Source organism: Haliotis rufescens, unplaced genomic scaffold (assembly GCF_023055435.1).
Source record: "Haliotis rufescens isolate VD_foot unplaced genomic scaffold, xgHalRufe1.0.p SCAF_8, whole genome shotgun sequence".
Lineage (NCBI taxonomy): Eukaryota > Metazoa > Mollusca > Gastropoda > Lepetellida > Haliotidae > Haliotis > Haliotis rufescens.
In genome coordinates this window covers 28109079-28131282 of record NW_025964372.1, presented here as the reverse complement: position 1 = coordinate 28131282, position 22204 = coordinate 28109079, and the positions used below count along the sequence as shown (strand labels likewise).

The following is a 22204-nucleotide window of genomic DNA, read 5'->3' as shown; positions in this document are numbered from 1 at the left end:
GAACAGCTCTTTTGCCCTTTACGCCAAATGGAATCTGTTTCGGTGAATAATCTAGACTGGTTATTTTCTTGCATCGGCAACTTATATTAAATATAAACGAGAAAACTTTTTCCATAAACACAATAAATAAAAGCGACACATATTTCCATATTCATAAGCAATCTATACTAAAAGCAGACTGATTCAATTGTACGATTACGACATAATCAAAACATGTTCGTGACTCACTATCAAAATAGTGATGACACCAGGTGTTCGCGAAAAGGTGAGCGTAAACCATCCTGCCCCATCCACGGCACCAGTCACAAACGCACGCATAGGCAAGTCAACTGTTCACCTGAACAAACTACCCGTAGAGATCCGGGACGCAATCAGCAACCCATTCTTGCCGTAAAATTCCGACTGTATCATGAGCATATATAGTGATACGGATCCTCGCAGTCGTGACCACAGTTGCAGGGTGGTTCCGGATGCATATGTCTGAGACAGCGACGCAAAAACATGGGTGTGAGCGCATGCATCATTCAAGCAACACGCACCCCCCAACAACACCAACCACACACGCCTCCAATAAATCTACTGTGCTTGTCGTAAGAGGCGATTAACGGGATCGGGTGGTCAGGCTAGCTGATTTGGTTGACGCATGTCATCGTATCCCAATGGCGTTGATCGATGCTCATGATGTCAGTCACCGGATTTGTCTGGTCGAGCCTCGATTATTTACAGACGGCCGTCATAAAGCTTGGATATTGCTGAGTGCGGCGTCAAACAACAAACAAACAAACAAACCTCTAAACAAAGATCTGAGGACATCCCATGACGGGTCACGTCAGACCGACATTTCCCCAACTTTGACCGACCAATGGAATGAGTGACAAAAAGTCGACATTAGCTAAACAGAAGGTATCTTTGTCGTGCTTTACGGCTTCGAAACATATTTTGACAAATTCACTTTTAAAAATTTGAAAACTGAACAAAAGAACATAATGGAATGGCTAATAGATGGTCTAGATTGTATGGATTCTTCTATTGCAAGCCCGAAACTATCGTTCGGAATATCCCGTGTTAAACCTTTCGAGGTTGCATGATTAGAAAACGCATTCCGACTGTCACTTTCCTGATCTGGTAAGCGAAGCTCTGATTGGTCTGATAAAAGGTCGTTCTGACGTGACCCTTAATGGGAAAACTGAAATCTGTAAATGAACCGTTATCTGTAAAAGGTATTTTTCTAGGGGAGGATATTCTACTATGCTAGCAGAAGTTCACAATTGTATTAGAAACAGCGTAATATGATTGGACGGCTATGTTTTACAGTTGATTCATCATCATTGTGTAACTGTGTGCTTGAAAGCGTTTGTGTGTGTGTGATTGTGTGTCTGTGTGTGTGTGTCTGTGTGTGTATGTGTGTGTGTGTGTGTGTGTGTGTGTGTGTGTGTGTGTGTGTGTGTGTGTGTGTGTGTGTGTGTGTGTGTGTGTGTGTGTGTGTGTGTCTGTGTGTGGGGGTGGGGTGTGTGTGGGGGTGTGTGTGTATGTGTGGGGGTGTGCCTGTGTGGGTGTGGGTGTGTATATGGATGTGTGTGTGTAAACAAATTAGTTAAGAATGTCGTGAGGGACCGACCATGCAATATTCTTATTATTTGTGACTGTGTGTGTGTGTGTGTATGTATGTGACTGTGTGTGTGTCTGTGAGTGTCAATATGTGTCAGTATGTGCCTGTGTGTGTGAGTGTCAGTATGTGCCTGTGTGTATGTGCCTGTGTGCCTGTGTGTGTGTGTGTGTGTGTGTGTCTGTGTGTGTATGCGTGTGCCTGTGTGTCTGTGTCTCTGTATGTGTTTGTGTCTGTGTGTGTCTGTGTGTGTCGCAGATGTGGGCAGAATATACTTTAATGAATCTATCCATCCCTGATTAGAGGGACGAGCCCAAACGGACGTTGTGTAGCTAAAGTCAGAACCCGTATGTATTCATGCAATACCATCATCAATATAATCATGTTTCGATACCCTTTTGACGTTGTTTATCATTTATAATCTAGCTTGCACCTCTATTGAAGACTGATACATGTTACACTGTTGTAATTTAATAACCTCACCTATTTTATTATATTGTAAGGGGGCACGGGTGGCCCAGTCGTGTAAGGCGCCGCGATTTGCTGTGCAGAGTTGCTTCCCTTGGGCACGCCTGAAACCAATGATTGTGGGTTCGAATCCCGGTGGGCCCCGATTATATTTCTAGGTTTGTCAGCACCATAACCGTGCTCGTTGGTTTCACCGAAGTGGTAAACGTTTGAGACCTGCATCACTTCGGGCTTTCCTCCTACATAAATTATACACTCCGCTATATAACTGGAATACTGTTAAAAGCGGCGTTATAATCAACTCACTCACTCACTATCATATTGTAAAGGAGGGTTCTGAGTTGCGTCCCTTAGACATGACAGAATAATATGATCGGGGATTCGTATCCCAGACTCGACCCGATTATGACCCTTGATCAGCCACATACCCAGATGCATGGTTTCGCCACATCAGTTACAATCTATGACGTCATTTTGGGCTTTCCTTACAAAAAGGTAGTGCTGCTGTTTCGATGGCCACAAATCAAAACTCTGCGGTAATTGTGTGTAAATTCTGCAAAATAAGTTTTGATAATTCTGCACCGAATTCAGCAAACTTTTAAGCTGAGTCTTCGTACATTTCATAGTTGCAAATGGCTGACATACCTTCACAAAACGCAAAATTTTCAAACAAAAACACTATCTTGAACAGGAACCAATTTATTAAACTTCATTGCATGTGGAAGGCTTACAGAGCATCAACTTAGCCCCTTCGGTACGTCATCACAGGACTTGTATATAGTACATTTGTGTGACTTGGTTGTGCCCGTTCGACGCGCTTGCGTAATAGGTTCCCTGCAAAGAGTCTGTAACGTTCTTGAACCGGAAGATCTTTCGGGTACGATAGGGAGTTCCGATTGTGATCATCTCAACTTCCGGCTCTGTAATCTCGCGACAATCGCGGAACAACTTCAGAACAGGTTTCGGATACCCTATGGCATCAATCTGGGTGTACGGAAATCTCGTGTGAATTATTTCATTATTGTGCCTGTTTTGAGGGTCATCAACCAAACTTACACTGTTCCAAAAAGGCGAAACGTGTCCACGATTCTTCAGATACACCCAGCGTCTGATTATTATTCTATCGAGAAGGCTATATGCAGAGCGAACTCTTAACCCGACTACAAATTTGACCTCCCCTTCCGTGTAAGGGTAGGATGTGTCGATAGAAGCCAAAGTATGCTCCACAGTCGACGCGCGACTGTTGTTCAGATCCGGTAAGATAAACGAGTGCCTGGGTTCTACTACGGGAATTGATTCAATGTAAGTATTTAATGGAGGGAGCGATCTGTAATCAAAAGAGTTTAGCATCCCCAGAGTGAAATAGATCTCGAACAGTCCTAGGTTCTCGGACTCAATAGACAGATCAATGTCCACCCGTTCGTCTTCATCAAAGTTGACGATGCCATCTGGCTGAGAACTGAACACCAACGGGGTGATGTTGTTGCGCTCTAACCGGCTGTTAATAATATCATCCTTGACGAAGACCAAGTTTATTTCGTAGCTGTCTCCATAGATGCAAGTCAGTATATCCTCTCTGAAATCATTAAGTTGCGGGTCTATGTACATGTGAAGAGTTGCTTCCCCTTCCGAGTCAGAAAAGGTATGGGTTGTGTTTCCGAAATCTGAAAATCACGAAAAATGATCGGAATAACATCCATACATGAAACAAATACGACCGGGTTTTTCTCAAAGGTTATGTCTGAGTACCATTTTAAATGTAATGTTTTATTAATTCATCATGTAATCTGGAGACAGACCCTTATTGCAAAAAAGCTGATTAACAGCTGTATTGTAACTTGAAACCCCCGAAAACATGTAGTTTGATCGGTATTTGGAGTGATTGAGTGAGTATGGTTTTACGCCGCTTTTAACAATAGTCTAGCAACATCACAGCGGGGGCCACATGAAATGGGCTTTACACATGGAACTGAACTCTTCAACCACTGGGCTACCCAACCGCCTCTTGGCCGTATTTGGTAACAACAAACGAGGCCAAAAAGGGCTTTTGCTAGGACACTACGTTAAATCGTTCCAATTGATCAGGATAAGGCACATTCGTCACCACTAGCCCCTTTCCGTGACCTTCAAGAAGACTCGTCCCCCTATCGATAAAAGTTATGTGCGAAAATACGACAAACCAATCAGAATGCGCGTATGATTTCGAGTTCTTTGTCAAATAATCCCTCAGAAATAATTTTTGATGTCTTGCATCTAAAATTATACCCAAGACACAGTTAAATGTGTTCAATCATACTGTATAAATCCGAACGTCACGATGTGCTTTAAATTGCATCTGAAATATATATTATATATTGGGAAATATATGTGAACCATTACGCAACGAGTTGACAATTGTTTTAAGTATTCCCGTTTGCAGTTTGCGATATCCAGATCTGGCAGCATTTGAGTTCTACAAACTGCATTAACACAAGAGAGGGTGTGAGAAGGATGCTATGACACTGTTAAGGCTATTCCAGGAATACCACGACGGCTGACGCCAGACATGGGCTTCACCCATTGAAGACATGTCAGAATTCGAACCCGGACAGTAGGTATTTTAGTGACCCCTTTAACTTCTACCTTAACCCACCGCACCTACCTGCACACACCTCTTTAAACACTATAAGATTTAGTACTTACGGCTGAGAAAAGATCCGACCTTCCACAGCACGACGGGCCGTGTTTCTGCTTGGTACCTGATTGTAATGTTCCGCATGTCCCCTTCAACGGACGACTGGACACCGGTCACTACCGGAACACCCCTACAGACAGACACCTGGAGAGGAGGAATTAGTGGGTTAACTCCGTCTTTGGCAATATTCCAGCAATCATACGATGGTAAAACAAGCTTGGTTTACCCATGTACATGTGAGGAATCGAACCCGGATTTTCAGCGTGACGAGTGAACACTGTAACCACTGTATCCCATCGTCCATTACAAGACAAACTCAGTCTTAGGCCATCTTTATAAAATGCTATGCTTAACTTGGCATTCAGACCACATCAGTTGTATGTTCGTCCTAAAGGAAAGACATATGGAATATAAAGACGTTTCAGCCAGTGCAAGCATTCTTTCCTTATCCTTGCAGCGCAGGACTAACATTTAGCGTTATAACTCGTGTTACATTAGACCTCAAGCACGGTGCTGCTCGTAACGAGTAACGACAAAATGGGGGGGGGGGGGGTCCGGTTCAAAGACATACGTGTCGAATTATTTTATCGGACAAATCCCAGCACCGCGTACTGTCAACATTCCTTTAGTCAGCTTCGTCAGATGCATTAACGTCCCGATAAATAAAGGGAAAGCAAAAGTTCTAGCGAAAAACACAATCAGTCATGTATTTCTTACCGTCTGGAGGATAAGTAGCACCGAGAGCACAAGTCCGAAACGCACAGCCGCCATGTTCAGCCAACGGTTTAACCAACCTTTAACGGACAACCTTTAACGGTCCCCATTATTGCTGGCCTGCCGGATGTCAATAATTTATGCACTTGCAGTCGTTATTAAACAATTATTGACTCCAGATAGTCTCACTCAGAAAGGTCAGATTTGTGTTGGCAGTGTAGACATGACGATTTGATATTGAGTGAGTACGGTTTTACGTCGCTTTTAGCAATATTCTAGCAACAGCGGGGTGGTGGGGGGGGGGGGGGGGGGGGGAGGGGGGGGGGCACCAGAAATAGGATGTCTGGAATCGAACCCGGATCTTCGGCGTGACGAGCGAAGGCTTTAACCACTAGGCTACCCGACCGCCCCGATTTGAATTGAAAAATTAATACGTACCTATGAAACCAGGGTGTAGGCATCTATCTGCCTTTGTGTGACTGTCAGTCTATGACTGTGATTGAATGTTCAAATTTGCTTCATCACGATGACTCACTACTGACTCATAAAGATTCGGGTTATATTTGGTTTTCAGCAACCCATGCTTGTCGGAAGATGCGACTAACGGCATTTGGGTGGTCAGGCTCGCTGACTTTGTATCCCCATCGGGTTGATGCTCACGATGTCAATCACTGGATTGTTGGTTCGAGACTCGATTATTTATAGACCGCCGTTATAAACCTAAAATATCGCTCAATGCAAACTATATATTATTGTCCTGATGTATGGCTGACTGAAAATCAGGTTCACTTGCCCAAAGCGATCTTAGCGCTACGACGATCGTTACTCCTATACGTTAACATATATACTTACGATAGTCGTAGCGCTAAGATGGCTTTGTGAAAGTGGGCCTTGCCGATTACAGGATTCTGCATGTGTTGTATGTGAGTTGGCATCATGTTACTAATAATAAATACGCGACGAATATCATCAACATAGAGATTATTACACGAGCATGATATAACGAAACGAATGTCAGAATTTTTGTAATCCCCGAGCGAGAGCGAGGGTAATACATGAGTTTGCTCCCCATTAGATACATGCACTGATCAAGACTGCTGTCCTCAAAAACAACAACTGTCGAATGTCTTCAGCTATGACGTCGTTTCTAGTATGACGTCATTCCGACCTTACGTCACAATATTGACAGTAGCGGGTGACTTCGCCTAGGTGTACACTTCCAAGCTGACTGTCGTTCATTTCCCGATGAACGTCAGCATGTCACGTGATTACGTTGTCAATCGGGCGGAGACATACATAACTACTTTGGGGGAATTCCTCAATGTCTGAAAATAACATTAAAAGGGAAACCTGAGAGAGACATCGATTCAGGCTATGAATGATGCAGGCTTTGTAGCCATAGGCCGACGTATCCAAAGAGGGGAATCGCAGTCGTCTGTTGCACGCCACTTCAACGTCCGCCACAGCACCATATGCCGCCTTTGTGACCGAAACACACACAGTTCAATTCCACTGCAGACCGCCCGAGAACGTTACCACCCCTGCACAGGGTCGCTACGTTCGACTGTTCCACCTACGTCATCGCAATGCTACAGCTACGGAGACTGCAGGACGCATCCCTGGTTTGAGGAGGATATCGGACCAGACTGTCAGGAACCATCTTCGCGAGGCTGGAATCCGACCCAGAAGACCAGTTATCGTCCCTGTTTTACAAAAGATCCATCGACACCATACCTTACAGCCTTGGAATTTGAGAAACTTGAGACGAGTGTGGTTTAGCGATGAATCACGATATCTTCCTCCCCGGCGAGATGGAAGACAACGTGTTTATCGTCGTCGAAATTAGCGTTTTGCCCAACATTGTGTACGTGAACTCTACAATTTCGGTGGCGGTATGGTCATGGTGTGGGGGGGGGGGGGGGGGGGGGGGCAAATACTACACCACGAGATCTGACTTGGTTGTGGTTCAGGGAACTTTGACAGCAAATCGCTGCATGAATCAAATTCTTCAACCTCACCTTCTTCCTATCATTGCCGGCCAGAGGGAGCTGTTTCAACAGGACAACGCTCCACCGCTGTCACGGTAGACTACCTTCATAATGCCAACATCAACGACCCGCCCTGGCTGTCGAGATATACAGATCTCAACCCAATCGAACACCTCTGGGATGAACTCGATCGAAGTGTACGTCAACGTCAGAACAACGTCAGGACCCCTTCAACATAAACTCTTTGGGCGCTCACGCGCGACTCACTCCGCGTCACTCACTCACTCACAAAGCATGCAGCTAGTGGACCCTCGCGGTGTGAAAGCTGGTGAAACATTGTGCATGCAATATAACAGTAAATACAAACGCATGCACATAACCACGCATGTAAAGCCCGCAACGATCTTATCAATTTACTTCATTAGCTTTCTCTGTATACAGCAGCGTGGTAAGGGACCGACATTTTGATACCTGATATTTTATCCAAACAAAAATATTATCCACGAAAAATTTGGAAAAAATAACTATGCTTCAGATTGTTGACAAAAAGTGGCCTGCCACAAAAATTGTTACAAGGTGATTGCTTTAAAGCATTCAGGCTCATAGCTGTAGATACAAAATATCTGGTTTTGTAGCTGAAACAAATGCCTTCAAACTCCATAAATGAACCATGTGTAGGCCCTGACAAAGTATACACAAATGTATCTGCGTGCCTTATTGTCCATCCGTGTTCTCATATAAGCAAATAGATCCCAACATCTGCTACTTCTACTGTCACGTTAGGCGGTATTTATTGCAGGAACTATATTCCTAGGACTATGAGAACTGTCTATGTCTGCAACATGTTGCATGCTTTATACACCAGGAAGTCACTTGAACAAAGAGGTTACCAAGTTGAATGAAGGGATTGATTTGGTGGACACGTAGACTATCAGTATTAACAGTCCCGTGGGAATGCCTGGTTACAATAGGCCCGCAACAACCTGTGATGGTCATTTGTTTGTTTGTTTCTTTCTTTCTTTCTTTCTTTCTTTCTTTCTTTCTTTCTTTGACGCCGCACTCAGCAATATTCCAGCTATATGATTGCTGTCTGTAAGTAATCAAGTCTGGACTAGACAAACCAGTGATCCCGTTATTCGCCTCTTACGACAAGCATAGTCGCCGTTTACGGTAAGCATTTGTTGCTGGAGACAAATTCTACCCCGGATCTTCTCGGGTCTGCGATGGTCGTAATATGCCCCTTAATGAATCGGGTGGTCAGACTCGGGATTTAGTTGATTGCGTTGCAGCGATGCTCATAATATCAGTCACTGACAATGATGTTCATGATAACAATGGTGACGATTGTAATACACATGTAAGAGGCGAAATACGGGATTGGGTTGTCAGACTCGCTGACTTGGTTGAAGCATGTCATTGTATCCAAATCACGTGGATCGATGCTCGTGAAGTCAATCACTGGATTGTCTGGTCCAGACTCGATTATTTACAGATCGCCGTCATACAACTGGATTATTGCTGGGTGCGGCGTCACAAACAAACAAACAAACAAACAAAACGTGGTAAACGACGTGCATGCACGTGTGTGTTTGCGGCTGCTACCTTTGTCCGGACTAATACCGGTTTGATAGTATTTATAGTGCTGAAACACCATGCCGCAGTTTGCCACTGATACCCCACTCAAACACATTATACTGACCCCGAGCCGATAGCCCCTTAATGCCGAGCGCTAGGCAGAGTAATAATAACAAGTGCCATATTTTAACGTCTCACGGTATGACGCGACCGGGGATCGAACTACCGACATTACGCTCTCTGGGCAGACGTTCTATCCACTAGACCAAGGAGGCTGTCTCATGTAGATGTGACAAAATGATGTTATGATATAAGTGATGACAACAATGCCAAAACAAATGGTTGCAACGAGAAGAATGCTCCTCTGTGGTCAAGTGGATAGGGCGGTCGGGTAGCCTAGTGGTTTAAGCTTTCGCTCGTCACGCCGAAGGCCCGGGTTCGATTCCCAAAATGGGTACAATGTGAGAAGCCCATTTCTGGTGTCGCCGTGATATTGCTGGAATATTGCTTAATTATAAAGCGGCGTAAAATCAAACTCATTCACTCTAATGCCCAGACAGCGGATCGTCGGTGGCTCGATACCCGGCCGCGTCATACCAAAATACAAACATTTGGTATTCGTTGTTGCCATACAAGTCTCTTATACATTTCTTTCAAAGATGACTTGCATACGGACCTGTTAAACATATCCGTCGTACACTTCGGTCACAAAAGTCTTTCATACAGATCTGCCATATAGTCCGCCATACAGGTCCGTCATACAAGTCTGTCATACAGGTCCGTCACGCAAGACTGTCATACAGGTCCGTCATACAAGTCTGTCCCACAGGTCCGTCGTACAAGTCTTCCATTCATATGTGCCATACATCCACCATACAGGTCCGTCACACAAGTCTGTCATACAGGTCCGTCATGTAAGTCTTTCATACAGGTGTTCCATACAGATCTACAATAAAGGTATGTCATACAGAAACCAACGGGGGGATTCTGGGGGGTTCCCCAAGTCAACTAGTTTTTATTTTCGCCTGACTAGCAGTATTATTCGATATCCCTCGGGGGGGGGCATATTCCCTTACACAATTTACCAACAAGGAACATATTTCTGGAGGATCTGTGGGTTGCACGATTCTTCATTCACCAATGCTATTGTTTCCGAAATATGACCAGATATGTTATCTACTTGGTCATGTATGACAATCATTTCAAAGTTCTTCCTGGTAGAAATTGCCGTTGATTGGTGGAAATCGAGCTATGTATGGCTGAGTTAATTGGTTAAGAAATGTTTATGTCATGCCAAATTGTGCACCTATATAGGGTGAAGGCCCCTAGGAGTGTCTAAGCATTTCTCAGAAGCCTGGAATCGGCAAAGAGGTAGGATAACAATCTGATTATCTCCATTTACCTGCCCGAGTGCGTATCTTCTGTCTTAATGCACCTACCTACCTACCTACCTACCTACCTACCTACCTACCTACCTGCCTGCCTGCCTGCCTGCCTACATGTACCTACCTACCTGCCTGCCTGCCTGCCTGCCTGCCTGCCTGCCTGCCTGCCTGCCTACCTACCTACCTACCTACCTACCTACCTGCCTGCCTGCCTGCCTGCCTACCTACCTACCTACCTACCTACCTACCTACCTACCTGCCTGCCTACCTACCTGCCTACTCGCCTGCCTGCCTACCTACCTGCCTACCTACCTACCTACCTACCTACCTACCTACCTACCTACCTACCTACCTACCTACCTACCTACCTGCCTGCCTACCTACCTGCCTACTCGCCTGCCTGCCTACCTACCTGCCTACCTACCTACCTACCTACCTACCTACCTACCTACCTGCCTACCTACCTGCCTACTCGCCTACCTGCCTGCCTGCCTGCCTACCTACCTACCTGCCTGCCTACCTACCTGCCTACCTACCTACCTACCTACCTACCTACCTACCTGCCTGCCTACCTACCTGCCTACTCGCCTGCCTGCCCGACTGCCTGCCCGACTGCCTACACGCCAGTGCATCAATAGCTATCCAAACATGGCAAATTATCGTACCCACGCTTTTTAGTCCGGAAATCTGGTGATCTCCTTTTCACTGAAAACGGTTTCTTATACAAACATTTTTATTTTCAGGACAAGATGGTGTCGCTTGCTACCACAGTGCTTTGGGTTACAGCACTCATTTTGCTTCCCCCTGTACTCCCATCACCCGTCAACGTCAGTCACATCTCCGGCATCTCAGGACGACATCAACACGTACTTCAGGACATAGTAAGTCTTCTTGATTATTCATTCTACACCAAAGTAACTGTAGTCGTGTCCTTAATGTGTGATATTTTAGAAGTATATATCTCTCTCTCTCTATCTCTCTCTCCTTCTTGGAATATTTAAAGTGTAGTGGTGTTTCATTTAACAAGAGAAGGACCCCATAGCTTTTAAAGCCAACTTGTGTGAGTTGCGAACAAAGGGTGTCACCACTGATTTTCAGTGACCCATCCATAAACGTTCCCCACCTTTTTTCCTTTACGCTCAATGGAATTTGCTTCGATGGATAAACTGTTGTTCTCGGCAGTTTTCACAATTCTGACATTCTAATTGTGCCATCGATTTGTGTGTGTTTATTTATTAATAAGTTACCATTAAATGTCTAGTTCATTTAATTAATTTAATTAGAGGTTTCACATGTTAAATTTAGCTCCTTTGAATCTACAGGTAACCTACTCTACATTGAAAAAATAGTACATTTATCTCCGTTATACCATATTCGTGTATGTGATATAACGTATATACTCTTCAAAGTGGCGTTCAACCCACCAGCTCATACAGTGTTTACTGCTCTGCCCACGTAAATCAACTTCACCCGTCATGGTCTTATTGCCCTAATTGTCAAGCGTCTTTAACTCGAACTCTTTGATCTTGTTGATGACGTGATATGTATTCCTCACACACACTGTATCAATAGCATGGTCTAACATCGAAACGAATAAGTCTATATATGAATATTTGCTCATGTCTCTATACAGCAAAACCCTGTTAAACCGAATCACGGCCTTATGGATAATTTATGTGAATGAAGTATGCATATATACTCCTTGACAAGACTCCATACAGAGGGTTCGTTCAAATCGGAAATTCGTTAAGCCGCTTGATAGCATATTATGGGCACGATAGCGTTCGGATTAACGGGGTTTTACTTTCCATTTGTAAGAATGTGGACTCTTATACTTCCACTTCTTAACACCAGTCATTCAAAAGATACAACGTTGCATGTATATGGAGTCAGACATTCCTTCTTGTTGATGGTAGGCAGGGCATGCTTACTCTTTTCGGGGGGCGGCCGGGTAGCCTAGTGGTTAAAGCGTTCGCTCGTCACGCCGAAGACCCGGGTTCGATTCCCGACATGGGTACAATGTGTGAAGCCCATTTCTGGTGTCCCCCGCCGTGATATTGCTGGAATATTGCTAAAAGCGGCGTAAAACCAAACTCACTCACTCACTCACTCACTCACTCACTCACTACTCTTTTGGGGAACACTTGGTGTTAACACTTGTCCATTCATAGAATTGTCACAGCTATTTTGCCCTTTACGCCAAATGGAATCGGTTTCGGCGGATAATTTTTCTCTTGCATTGACATTTTATGTTATTTATACGTTTCTTTTGGCCAATGTCATGTGAAGTGTTTTGCGTAAAGCATTAAGGTCGTTACACATCAACAGTTGTTAAACTTGCGTTTGTCAGATAACCAACTACCAATTATATCAAGATCCCACGTGTGTCATGGGGGGTAGGAGCGACGTGATTGAACGTTGCTACATACCTGTTGACGGGCAGATGGTACCGGCTGAAAATGACATGGTTCGTTTCCCCAAACACTCCAGCTGCAGACTAAGAGAAGACAACCCCGACATGCCAAGGTGCATCACATGTTTAAACAGTGCTTGGAAAACTACAGGTTGCCGTGAAGGTATAGTCTAATTATGATATTAGAATATGACAGATGAAGTAAAGGTTAAGGGTAAAATTTAACGGGACTTTTCCTGATCATATACTAGTATGTATTTTTCAATCCGTGTGGTATGTCTGCACCATACCCGTGCTCGTGGGTTACACCGAAGTGGTAAACGTCTAAGACCTGCATCACTTTGGGCTTTCCTCCCACATTAAGCTGACACACCGTGACATAACTGGAATACTGGTAAAATCGGCGTCAAACCCAACTCACTCACTCACTCACTCACTCAGTCCGTGTGTGCCTATGTGGCTGACTAGTCTCAGATGTTTAGATCGCACCTGGATCAAAATATTTGTGTTCATTTTAATTGGTATTCGCAATGATTCTACGGGACCTGGATCAAGAATGTACTTACGTCCGACGTCTCGACTGACATGGGAGCTCAGAAACATTAGACTATGGACATAGTGAGTGTTTTTCCGAACTAAATGTATGAAATATTTCACCTTTTACCATTGGAACTATACCACTCCAAAAAGGGAAAGAACACCCAATTCGAATGTTTTTAATCTTAGAATCGGGTTTTCTTTACTTCTTTTGAGTAAAATCTTGTATGAGTGTTCCTGTTATACGCAGTGACATTATCCTTGCAAGTGCATATTTTTTATTTGCTTTTCAGGCCTGCAGAGAGAGAAAAGATTTTTTTTGGGGTTATTAATCGGAGCTGCAGCTTGTTACTTCTTCTGTCGTCGGAGGGATGAAGGTAATGGCGAGGATGGTAAGTACTTTACACACATCTGTACTGTCCATGTCTTTGTCAGCCTCCTACTAAGTTGTATCATTGATTATCCAGCCTAAAATCGACATTCTGTAATGGACAAGACTTGGACCTTTTCGCGACTGTAGCTTTGTTTCGGAAATGACGCCAGCATCCCTCTTATCAGTAACTTCTCACATAATGTCTCTCGCCCATGTGTGTTATGTGATTCGACTGCTAAGTTTTACGTCGTGTCGGTCGTGTCGGACTCACGACTTTGGTATTGCATCATCAACCGTTTACCATGGCATAGTATTTGTTAGTGTACGCCGGAAGCCTAGGATTGTGGGTTCGAATCCCGGTTCGCTCCGATTATGTTTCTAGGTTTGTGGTAAACGTCTGAGACCTGCATCACTTCGGGCTTTCCTCCAACATTAAGCTGACACGATAGTGATTGAGTGAGTGAGTATGGTTTTACGGCGCTTTTAGCAATATTCCAGTAATATCACGGCGGGGGACACCAGAAATGGGCTTCACACACTGTACCCATGTCGGGAATCGAACCCGGGTCTTTGGCGTGACGAGCGAAGGCTTTAACCACTAGGCTACCCGACCGACCCCCGCCGGGATATAACCGAAACACTGTAAACAGGGGAACTATACCCAACACACTCCGTCCTAATATTTCTAATATAGCCGCAAGCATTTAATGGCTTGGTGCTATGTGTAAAAATAGTTGACATGTGAAATAGCACTTTTGGAAAATAACATCGAGGAATGTTCAAGGGGAAACATTACATATTGGGATATAACCATTTGAGAAAAATCACACAAAGAAAGCCAAAGTCAACTGTTTAGTTTTCTATCCCCTATCTGACTATTGACCCGAGTGAATGGGTTGTTATAAAATACGTTACTAGGAGATAAACATACTGTGTTTTCAAAACGGTCAAATCAACAGGTAACGTTTCACGCCATCCTTCTATGACAAATGTAAACACGAACTCGTTGTCCGAGATATTAAGTGAAGCGGCACGGGCCCAATGCAATGTTTTGAGTGAGTTCACGATCTAAATTAAGGAAATATCGATGATAGCCAGTAATAGAGTTTGCACTTAGATGTGTTGACATATTGACAATGTCTTTTGTACATCGCTACACTTTCCCAACATAAAAAAACAGGACAAAGTGTGTTGTATGGCAACTTCGTAAGTCAAGATACAGTTCACGTGAACCCATAAAGAAAAAATTAATCAAATCTCGCAAGGTTTAGTTCGAGACCGCAAATGACTATTATGACGTCACATCGCTCGTTGTGACGCAACGGTATGATGTCATAGTCAAGTATCGAATTTTAAAGCTCTCTGTGGTCACCAATATTTGGAATACTCTGGTAGTCAATTTTGAGCATGTTTTCTGCCAAGAGTGTGTCGTGTGAATATTGTAGTGACAGCACTTCATCATTTTGTAGGGGGCACGGGTGGCCCAGTCGTCTTAGACGCCGCGATTCGCTGTGCAGATTATGTTTCTAGGTTTGTCAGCGCCATACCCGAGCTCGTGGGTTTCCCCGAAGTGGTAAACGTCTAAGACCTACATCACTTTGGGCTTTCCTCCCACATTAAGCTGACACGCCGTGATATAACTGGAATACAGTTAAAAGCGGCGCTAAACCCAACTCACTCACTCACAGCATTTTGTAACATATTATGATTAGAATATGCCTACATACAAAGGCTGACAAGGGGGTATTTGTCTACAAATATATCAATTCGACTCTTTCAATCAGAGGGGGTTACTGCCATTTGATACCGATGCTTGACCAATCAGAATGAAGTAGTTACGGTAATGATGTATTACCCTCTCATGTGAACAGGTCTTTAGTTATTTGTAATATCTTTTCGTGTGTGAATTACGTCTTAATAACTTGCATTATTTTCTCACGTGAATAGCGTATTGGTTTCTTTGTATCTACACTTTGTTATCATATTCCTGTCACACGGTTTTAACATATTCTAATTCGAACCTGAAAAGACTATAGTCCCCCAAGAATGACTTCATGTGAACCCCCGGAGACCCCAATCTTTGCTGACCGAGGACTGACCAGCACAACAGTGACGTGGACAATGCCGTCGGCTGTTGATGGAAAGGGCAATTCAATAACGTAAGTATTCGTTTTTACACTCTAAAAAATATATTTTCACAACTATAAAAATATACTCCTATGTATTCTTTTTGACCCACAAAACCATTATCCAATTTACACATTTAGAATTAATGAATGATTTGCAAAATGTTGATTTGTTTGGGGATGGGATCAATGTTTTGACTGCATCATCTATATCGACAACCAAACCCTGTGATCAAGACTCTGCCTTGTGCACGATTGTTTTTGGAATGTTTCAATATACACAAATGGATTAACGGTACTCCACTGTATAAACGCAGATGTTTCCTGAGGTGTCATGTAATGTTGTAGCCCTTCACTGACGCAAGGGCTGGTACCAGGCAGTACGTTTCTCCGTGGGTATCACACAGTCTCCTATAAAGCGACGGACAGTAAAGGCTTCTCCGACTACTGTAATTTCTCATTTGAAGTGAGAGGTAAGATATGATTCCAGCTCCCTCTTTAATAACACGGGGCGGTCGGGTAGCCTTGTGGTTAAAGCGTTCGCTCGTCACGCCGAAGACCCGCGTTCGATTCTCGACATGGGTACAATGTGTGAAGCCCATTTCTGGTTTCCCCCGCCGTGATATTGCTGGAATATTGCTAAAAACGGCGTTAAACCATACTCACTCACTCTTTGTTAACATACTTTAAGGACATCACATTGTTTTCGCGCAAACACTGTCCTTGGGCACCGAAGTTTTTACATTCGGTGGGAAATTGGAAATGGGGGTGGTGTGGAGTGCTGAAGGGGTCAGAGGGGGACGGGGGAGACTGATGGGATGTTTGGCTAAGACAGATTATCCTTTCTGTCACTCACTGCAAGAGCCACACAAACTTGTGGAGGAAAAAACGCATTTGTCCCGCAATGAACAAAATATTATGCCCAGTAGATAAACCTTATACAAGGTGTTTCTGTAGCATATTTACATCAAAATCACAAAAGTCGTTTTCATATAAACTTGAACACGGCTCTTGATCCGCATATCACATTTTTGTCAAACGCAAAGTATTATCAATTTGGTCACGTTGTCAAGCTGTCACGTTTACTCTTTTAAGAAATGACAGACTCCCACAAAGCATTGCAGAACCCAACTGTGTGGTGCACAAGCAGTTTTATGCACGTCGTTTTTTATATCTCAATATATGTCGGTGAGTGAGTTCAAGACGAAGAGGGGCGGTCGGGTAGCCTGGTGGTTAGAGCGTTCGCTCGTCAGGCCGAAAACCCGGGTTCGATTCCCGACATGGGTAAAATATGTGAATCCCATTTCTGGTGTCCCCCGCTGTGATATTGCTGGAATATAACTAAAAGCGGCGTAAAATCATACTCACTCACTCAATAACTATCGTGTCAGCTAAATGTTAAAGGAAAGCCCGAAGTGATGCAGGTCTCAGACGTTTACCACAAACCTAGAAACATAATCGGAGCACTCACGCACTCAAGACGAAGAATTCAGCCTTGGGAGACGTGTGTGATCGGAGTGTAAGATTGTACTATCCCACATGGTACTGTTGGGCCGTGCCTTGACTGCCGGGTCCCATTGCGGGTTATGCAGCGGTGATCGGGTGTTTACAATGCAGGACGGTTTGAATGATTGCTTAGTGTTCATGATGTCAACCACTGGTTTGTCTGGTCCACACTCTATGATTACATGCCGTCATGATATATCCCCACGTCAAATGTTTTCAAACCTCACCTATTTTCGATCCCCTGAACAATATTTAACCACGCGCTTAATAAAGTGATCAAGGTAGACGCTTCAAAGTCCACTGAAGACAGCGAAGTGTTACCAATAAAGCTACACGAGGTAAAATATTCAACACGAGGTAAAATATTCAACACGAGGTAAAATATTCAATAAGTAATGAAAACATACCTCAAAACTTACATTTTCACCAACGTACAATTTAATCGAACTTTTTTTCGATAATTTTGCTTCAGAACCATCTTATGCACTAATGATGTATCGGCCTTTTTTAAACTTCCTGTGTGACATTTGACTGATTGTGCAACAATAATGGAAGGGCTCGAAATCATGTGACCGTAACATTCGTCTCGCTCGACGAATGATTATCCCGATAAAATTAGCAAATAAAAGCGACAATACCCTTTCCATATTCAGACATCTTCCCGCGACAAGAGAGTTAACTGACAATTAAAGTCCAGTTTCCACCCTTGCCGAACTAGGCTGGTATCATGGAGTTACATTTTGGCTGGACTAACGAGTCTATACATAGTCAAATCAAAATCTCGCAACGAAATCGAAATCCGGTCAGTGAACTGTCGTGCAAATTTCGGTCGATTGCAGGATCGGATTGGTCCATAGGAGAGGCTTAGAAGGGACATAATCCGTAATAACCACTGGTGGCGCTACTATCGAGCCCAGGAATTCCAGCCTTGTTCGACAAGGGTGGAAACTGGACTTTTAAAGTCAGTTAACTATCTTGCTTCGTGAAGATGTATTCAGAAGACGTTTCTGATGTAAGCAGAGTCGATTGTCCTATTCCGACTGTATGATGAGAACCGCCTCCGTGGTCTAGTGGTAGAGCGTCCGCCCGGAGAGCGGAAGGTCCGGGGTTCGATCCCCGACCGCGTCATACCAAAAGACGTTAAAAAATTGTACTTGTTGTTACCCTGTCTGGCGCTCGGCATTAAGGGGCTAAAACAAGGACTGGTCGGCTCGGAGTCAGTATACTGTGTCTGAGTGGGGTATTCATGTTAAACTGCGGCATGGTATCTCAGTGAGCTAACACTATAAATCGGCATCAGTCCGGACTAGTACAAGCAGCCACACAAACACACACACGTACATGCACGTCGCTATATCAGTGCAATAATCTTGTACACGACGTTAAACCCCATTTCACCTCACCTCACCTGTATGATGAGCATGTGTTTATGAATCATGTCAAATAATGATCACACCAGGTGTTCGCGAAGACAATTGTTGACCATAAATGTTCTCAAAGGTAAAACCTAATTTTAGTGTATTGGGATTGTTATAAGACACGTAATCAGAAATACTTCTCAGGGGCTCTCAAATTATAACAATAAGGAGGATATAAGTATTATTGCGGTTTAAATACATTCCTTTCACTTTGTATGGACGTACATGTATAAATATTATTTGTATCAAACTTGACATTTGTCGTTCAAACACGGTTTTTTTAATCCGTGCAATTAATGTTTAGGCTATTAACAAACAACTCTTGATTCTCATGACATTTTTCTAATCTGATTGGGTAGAGAGGGATGATATTACTTTTTCCTTAACTCAAAAACAATAATATGACAAGTAAAAGTCGCTTCTTAACAGAGCTTTAACATATTGAACGTGGAGCTGGGGCAGTTTTAGTGGCTTGCGATCGAGGCATGAGAAACAGGAAGTGCATTTTCACACACCCTAGGCCTGTTATTTTGAGTTTTAAGAATATCAGTACTCACCGCTCCGGTTGCCTTTCGCGCTATGTATTGGCGTTCCGAGACCAATCATTCCCAATCATTTCCCAATCATTCCCCCATCTTCTTACATTCAAACAGATTATATACTTAAGACAGACGGCGGGTGCCAGAGTATAAGGTCTTGTAGTGTTGTAAACTCCCACGGCGATTACTCGTCAGACTTGGCAACCATCCAAACAGTGGGGACAGCGGGTCATTGTAATGGTAGCATGTATATACTTACAGAGCTTGATTTCATAAAAAACAATCAATGAACCTTACAAGCACACACACTTTGTGATATCTTAAAAGGATCCAAGCACGCAAGTCTGTATATGATAAGACACACAACTAATACAAAAAAGATCCTTACTTGGGTAACTGAAACTTTATTTGAAAACATTATTATTTTATTGAAGTGTAGACAGAATAACATAGCGTTTAGTTGTCATCGGCTACTTAGATTGGACTACTCTATCTATCAAGTTGAAAAATACAGTAAACTACGTTTATAACGAACACGCTTATAACGAACTGGCGGATATAACGAACTGGTTTTTTTTGGTTCCGGCCATTTGCTGTATATATGCTGTATAAATGCTATATATATATATATATATGCTTATAACGAAATACGCTTATAACGAACTAAACTTTGTGGTCCCTTTGAGTTCGTTATAACCGTAGTTTACTTACGTTTTTCCGGACTGTTTGATTTTGAACGAGACCGCCCGGGTGAACGAAGTTTCATGCATTTGTAGACTGTATTGACATGTTATTATGTAAGACGTTGAAATTGGATGCACAAGTTCTGTCTTATCGTATGGGTGGCCACAGGAAAATGTTTACATTATATCAATAATTATTTATTACCAGTTCCCACGTGTTACATGCACTGGGTTCGTCACGCCTCTCGTGTGTGTGACGGCGGAGAGATCATCCACGGCAAGAAATGCCAGCTGGTCTGTGACGATGGGTATGACCTTGAGGGCGCTGCGGAGGTCACATGTGAGCAAGACGGTTCGTGGAGCAGTGACCTTCCCACCTGTAAACGTAAGCGGCATTCTCAGAAGTCGTTTTGTCCGATTAATAATAGCTAATGGATAAATATAAATGTATGATATAATGTATATATTTTGTACTCCTTTGAAGGTTATATTAACCATAAGTACCCTACGAGAGGAGGCAATGAGTGCCAAGCTAAAACTGTAAAACAAAAAACCTAAATAGTGACTAAGTGAGTTGGGTTTAACGCCACTTTGAACAGTATATCAATAATGTCATAGTGTCAGCTTACTGTTGCAGGAAAGGAAGTGATGCAGGTCTCAGACATTCAAATATGACATAAATTGTGCATAACAATCAGTCAGGTTGGATACTGAATCCATGTTTTTTAATGCGTACATACCTTTAATTACTTCGATAGATACATAGTTTTTTCTATGACGTAGTTCGCATGTGTTCCTAAATAAATTAAAGCAGAAATACTTTTTTATTGAAAGTTCAAAGTCTAATCCGTGTAAAGTCTAGCAGCAGTAAGGCTGGGGAGTGTTGCAAACACTTCAATAAACGTATTGAGTGATGTAACATTATATTTATAATGTCAAAGACGTTTATAACTTTCGTAAAACCAACGAGCGCGTGCTGGTAGTTGACACATCTAGGATCATAATCGGGATTTGAACCCATGGCCACGGATCCTGACACTACTAAGGAACGGAACTCTGCAGATCATATAGTGAGCTTGCTGCTGATGATGCTGATGCGGATACCTATCTCTTTCTGATATTTTATTGAAGCCAAAACGTGCGCCGATCTCGCCGACTTCACCTGCACAGACAACTACGACTACGGCAGCATCTGTTCCCTGTCCTGTGACATCAGTGTCGGCTTCAGCGTCACCAACCCCAGCATCACCATCTGTTTGAAGACGGGGCAATGGTTGCATCCAGTGCCACAGTGTATAGGTGAGCATTCAATATGTAATTAATTCAGTGATGGGGATGATGAACTACAATATGCTAGTGTGACGACGGATGTGTAGAAAAGGTTGGAATCGAACCTCGCCAGAGAGGGCACCCGTACACCAACAGGCAATCTAATTGAACCATCTGGACGGAAGAATATTTGGATGTACCTTCAATGTTGTCACATTTATTGCATCATTTATGCATTTATCTACCATAGCAGTTATACATGATTGAAAAACTTGTCAACAAATATTATGCAGCACTTTTCAGCATAAGCATAATATTTACAGCATTTTTTCAACACAGACACCTGATTGTTCACGACAACCATACGCTTAATTAAAGCCAAGCATACTCTCCCAGAAGATTGCAACTCGATCAGTACAGTAAAGTACAGGCGTTCTGCTCCCAGTTCATAGAGTACTTGTAGCATGTACTCTACGCACATCTGTCAGAATAGGGAGGAAAGAAAACTGTACTATCGCATTCGCCATAACTGATCATAGTATTGGATGACTGAAGTGACATGATTTTTATACTGAAATTGGTGTTTTCGGAATTGTACAAACTTCCCATATATTAAAAACAAGTGCTCAACTTGCAAAACTCCACATCCCACTCCACACCTTAGCTTTGTTCATCCGACCTCAAACTCAACTTAGTTCTTTGTTCATGACAAATGATATGCTTAAATAAATTAGAGCCCTGTCCGATGAGACCCGTGAAGATTCCGGGGTAGAACAGGTCTTCAGCAACCCATGCTTGCCGTAAAAGGCGACTATGCTTGTCGTAAAAGGCGACTAACGGGATCGGGTGGTCAGGCTCGCTGATATAAATCACTGGATTGTCTGGTCCAGACTCGATTATTTACAGACCGCCGTCATATAGCTGGAATAT

At 43.3% G+C, this 22204-nt stretch overlaps 2 protein-coding genes across 4 annotated transcripts in view; one reads left to right on the top strand and one right to left on the bottom strand.

Moving 5' to 3' along the window:
* Positions 1-2757: 2757 nt before the first annotated feature.
* Positions 2758-5597, bottom strand: LOC124143483. The gene is made up of 3 exons (XM_046512481.2): positions 5466-5597; positions 4757-4892; positions 2758-3738 (listed from the first exon to the last, which is right to left on the bottom strand). Exons 1-3 carry the CDS (start codon positions 5517-5519, stop codon positions 2837-2839), a joined length of 1092 nt encoding a protein of 363 aa, XP_046368437.2. The 5' UTR covers positions 5520-5597; the 3' UTR covers positions 2758-2836.
* A 4745-nt stretch (positions 5598-10342) lies between these two features.
* LOC124143481 (sushi, von Willebrand factor type A, EGF and pentraxin domain-containing protein 1-like) overlaps positions 10343-22204 on the top strand; it is a 35961-nt gene continuing 24099 nt past the window's right edge. For all 3 annotated transcript variants that reach the window (XM_048388849.1, XM_048388848.1, XM_048388847.1), the window contains exons 1-8: positions 10343-10396; positions 11154-11291; positions 12761-12986; positions 13654-13752; positions 15763-15892; positions 16208-16332; positions 20214-20390; positions 21137-21304. In XM_048388849.1, the coding sequence (XP_048244806.1) occupies positions 11160-11291; positions 12761-12986; positions 13654-13752; positions 15763-15892; positions 16208-16332; positions 20214-20390; positions 21137-21304 (1057 nt within the window). In that variant the 5' untranslated portion in view covers positions 10343-10396; positions 11154-11159. The remainder of the gene's footprint in view (positions 10397-11153; positions 11292-12760; positions 12987-13653; positions 13753-15762; positions 15893-16207; positions 16333-20213; positions 20391-21136; positions 21305-22204) is intronic.

Excerpts from the sequence above, each read along its gene's own strand:
- LOC124143483 (XM_046512481.2), bottom strand. The coding sequence starts at position 5,519 with ATGGCGGCTGTGCGTTTCGGACTTGTGCTCTCGGTGCTACTTATCCTC. Across the intron at positions 4,893-5,465 it reads TGCTACTTATCCTCCAGACG|GTGTCTGTCTGTAGGGGTGT; the intron begins GTAAGAAATACA and ends CCTCCTCTCCAG. Across the intron at positions 3,739-4,756 it reads GGTCGGATCTTTTCTCAGCC|ATTTCGGAAACACAACCCAT; the intron begins GTAAGTACTAAA and ends CGTGATTTTCAG.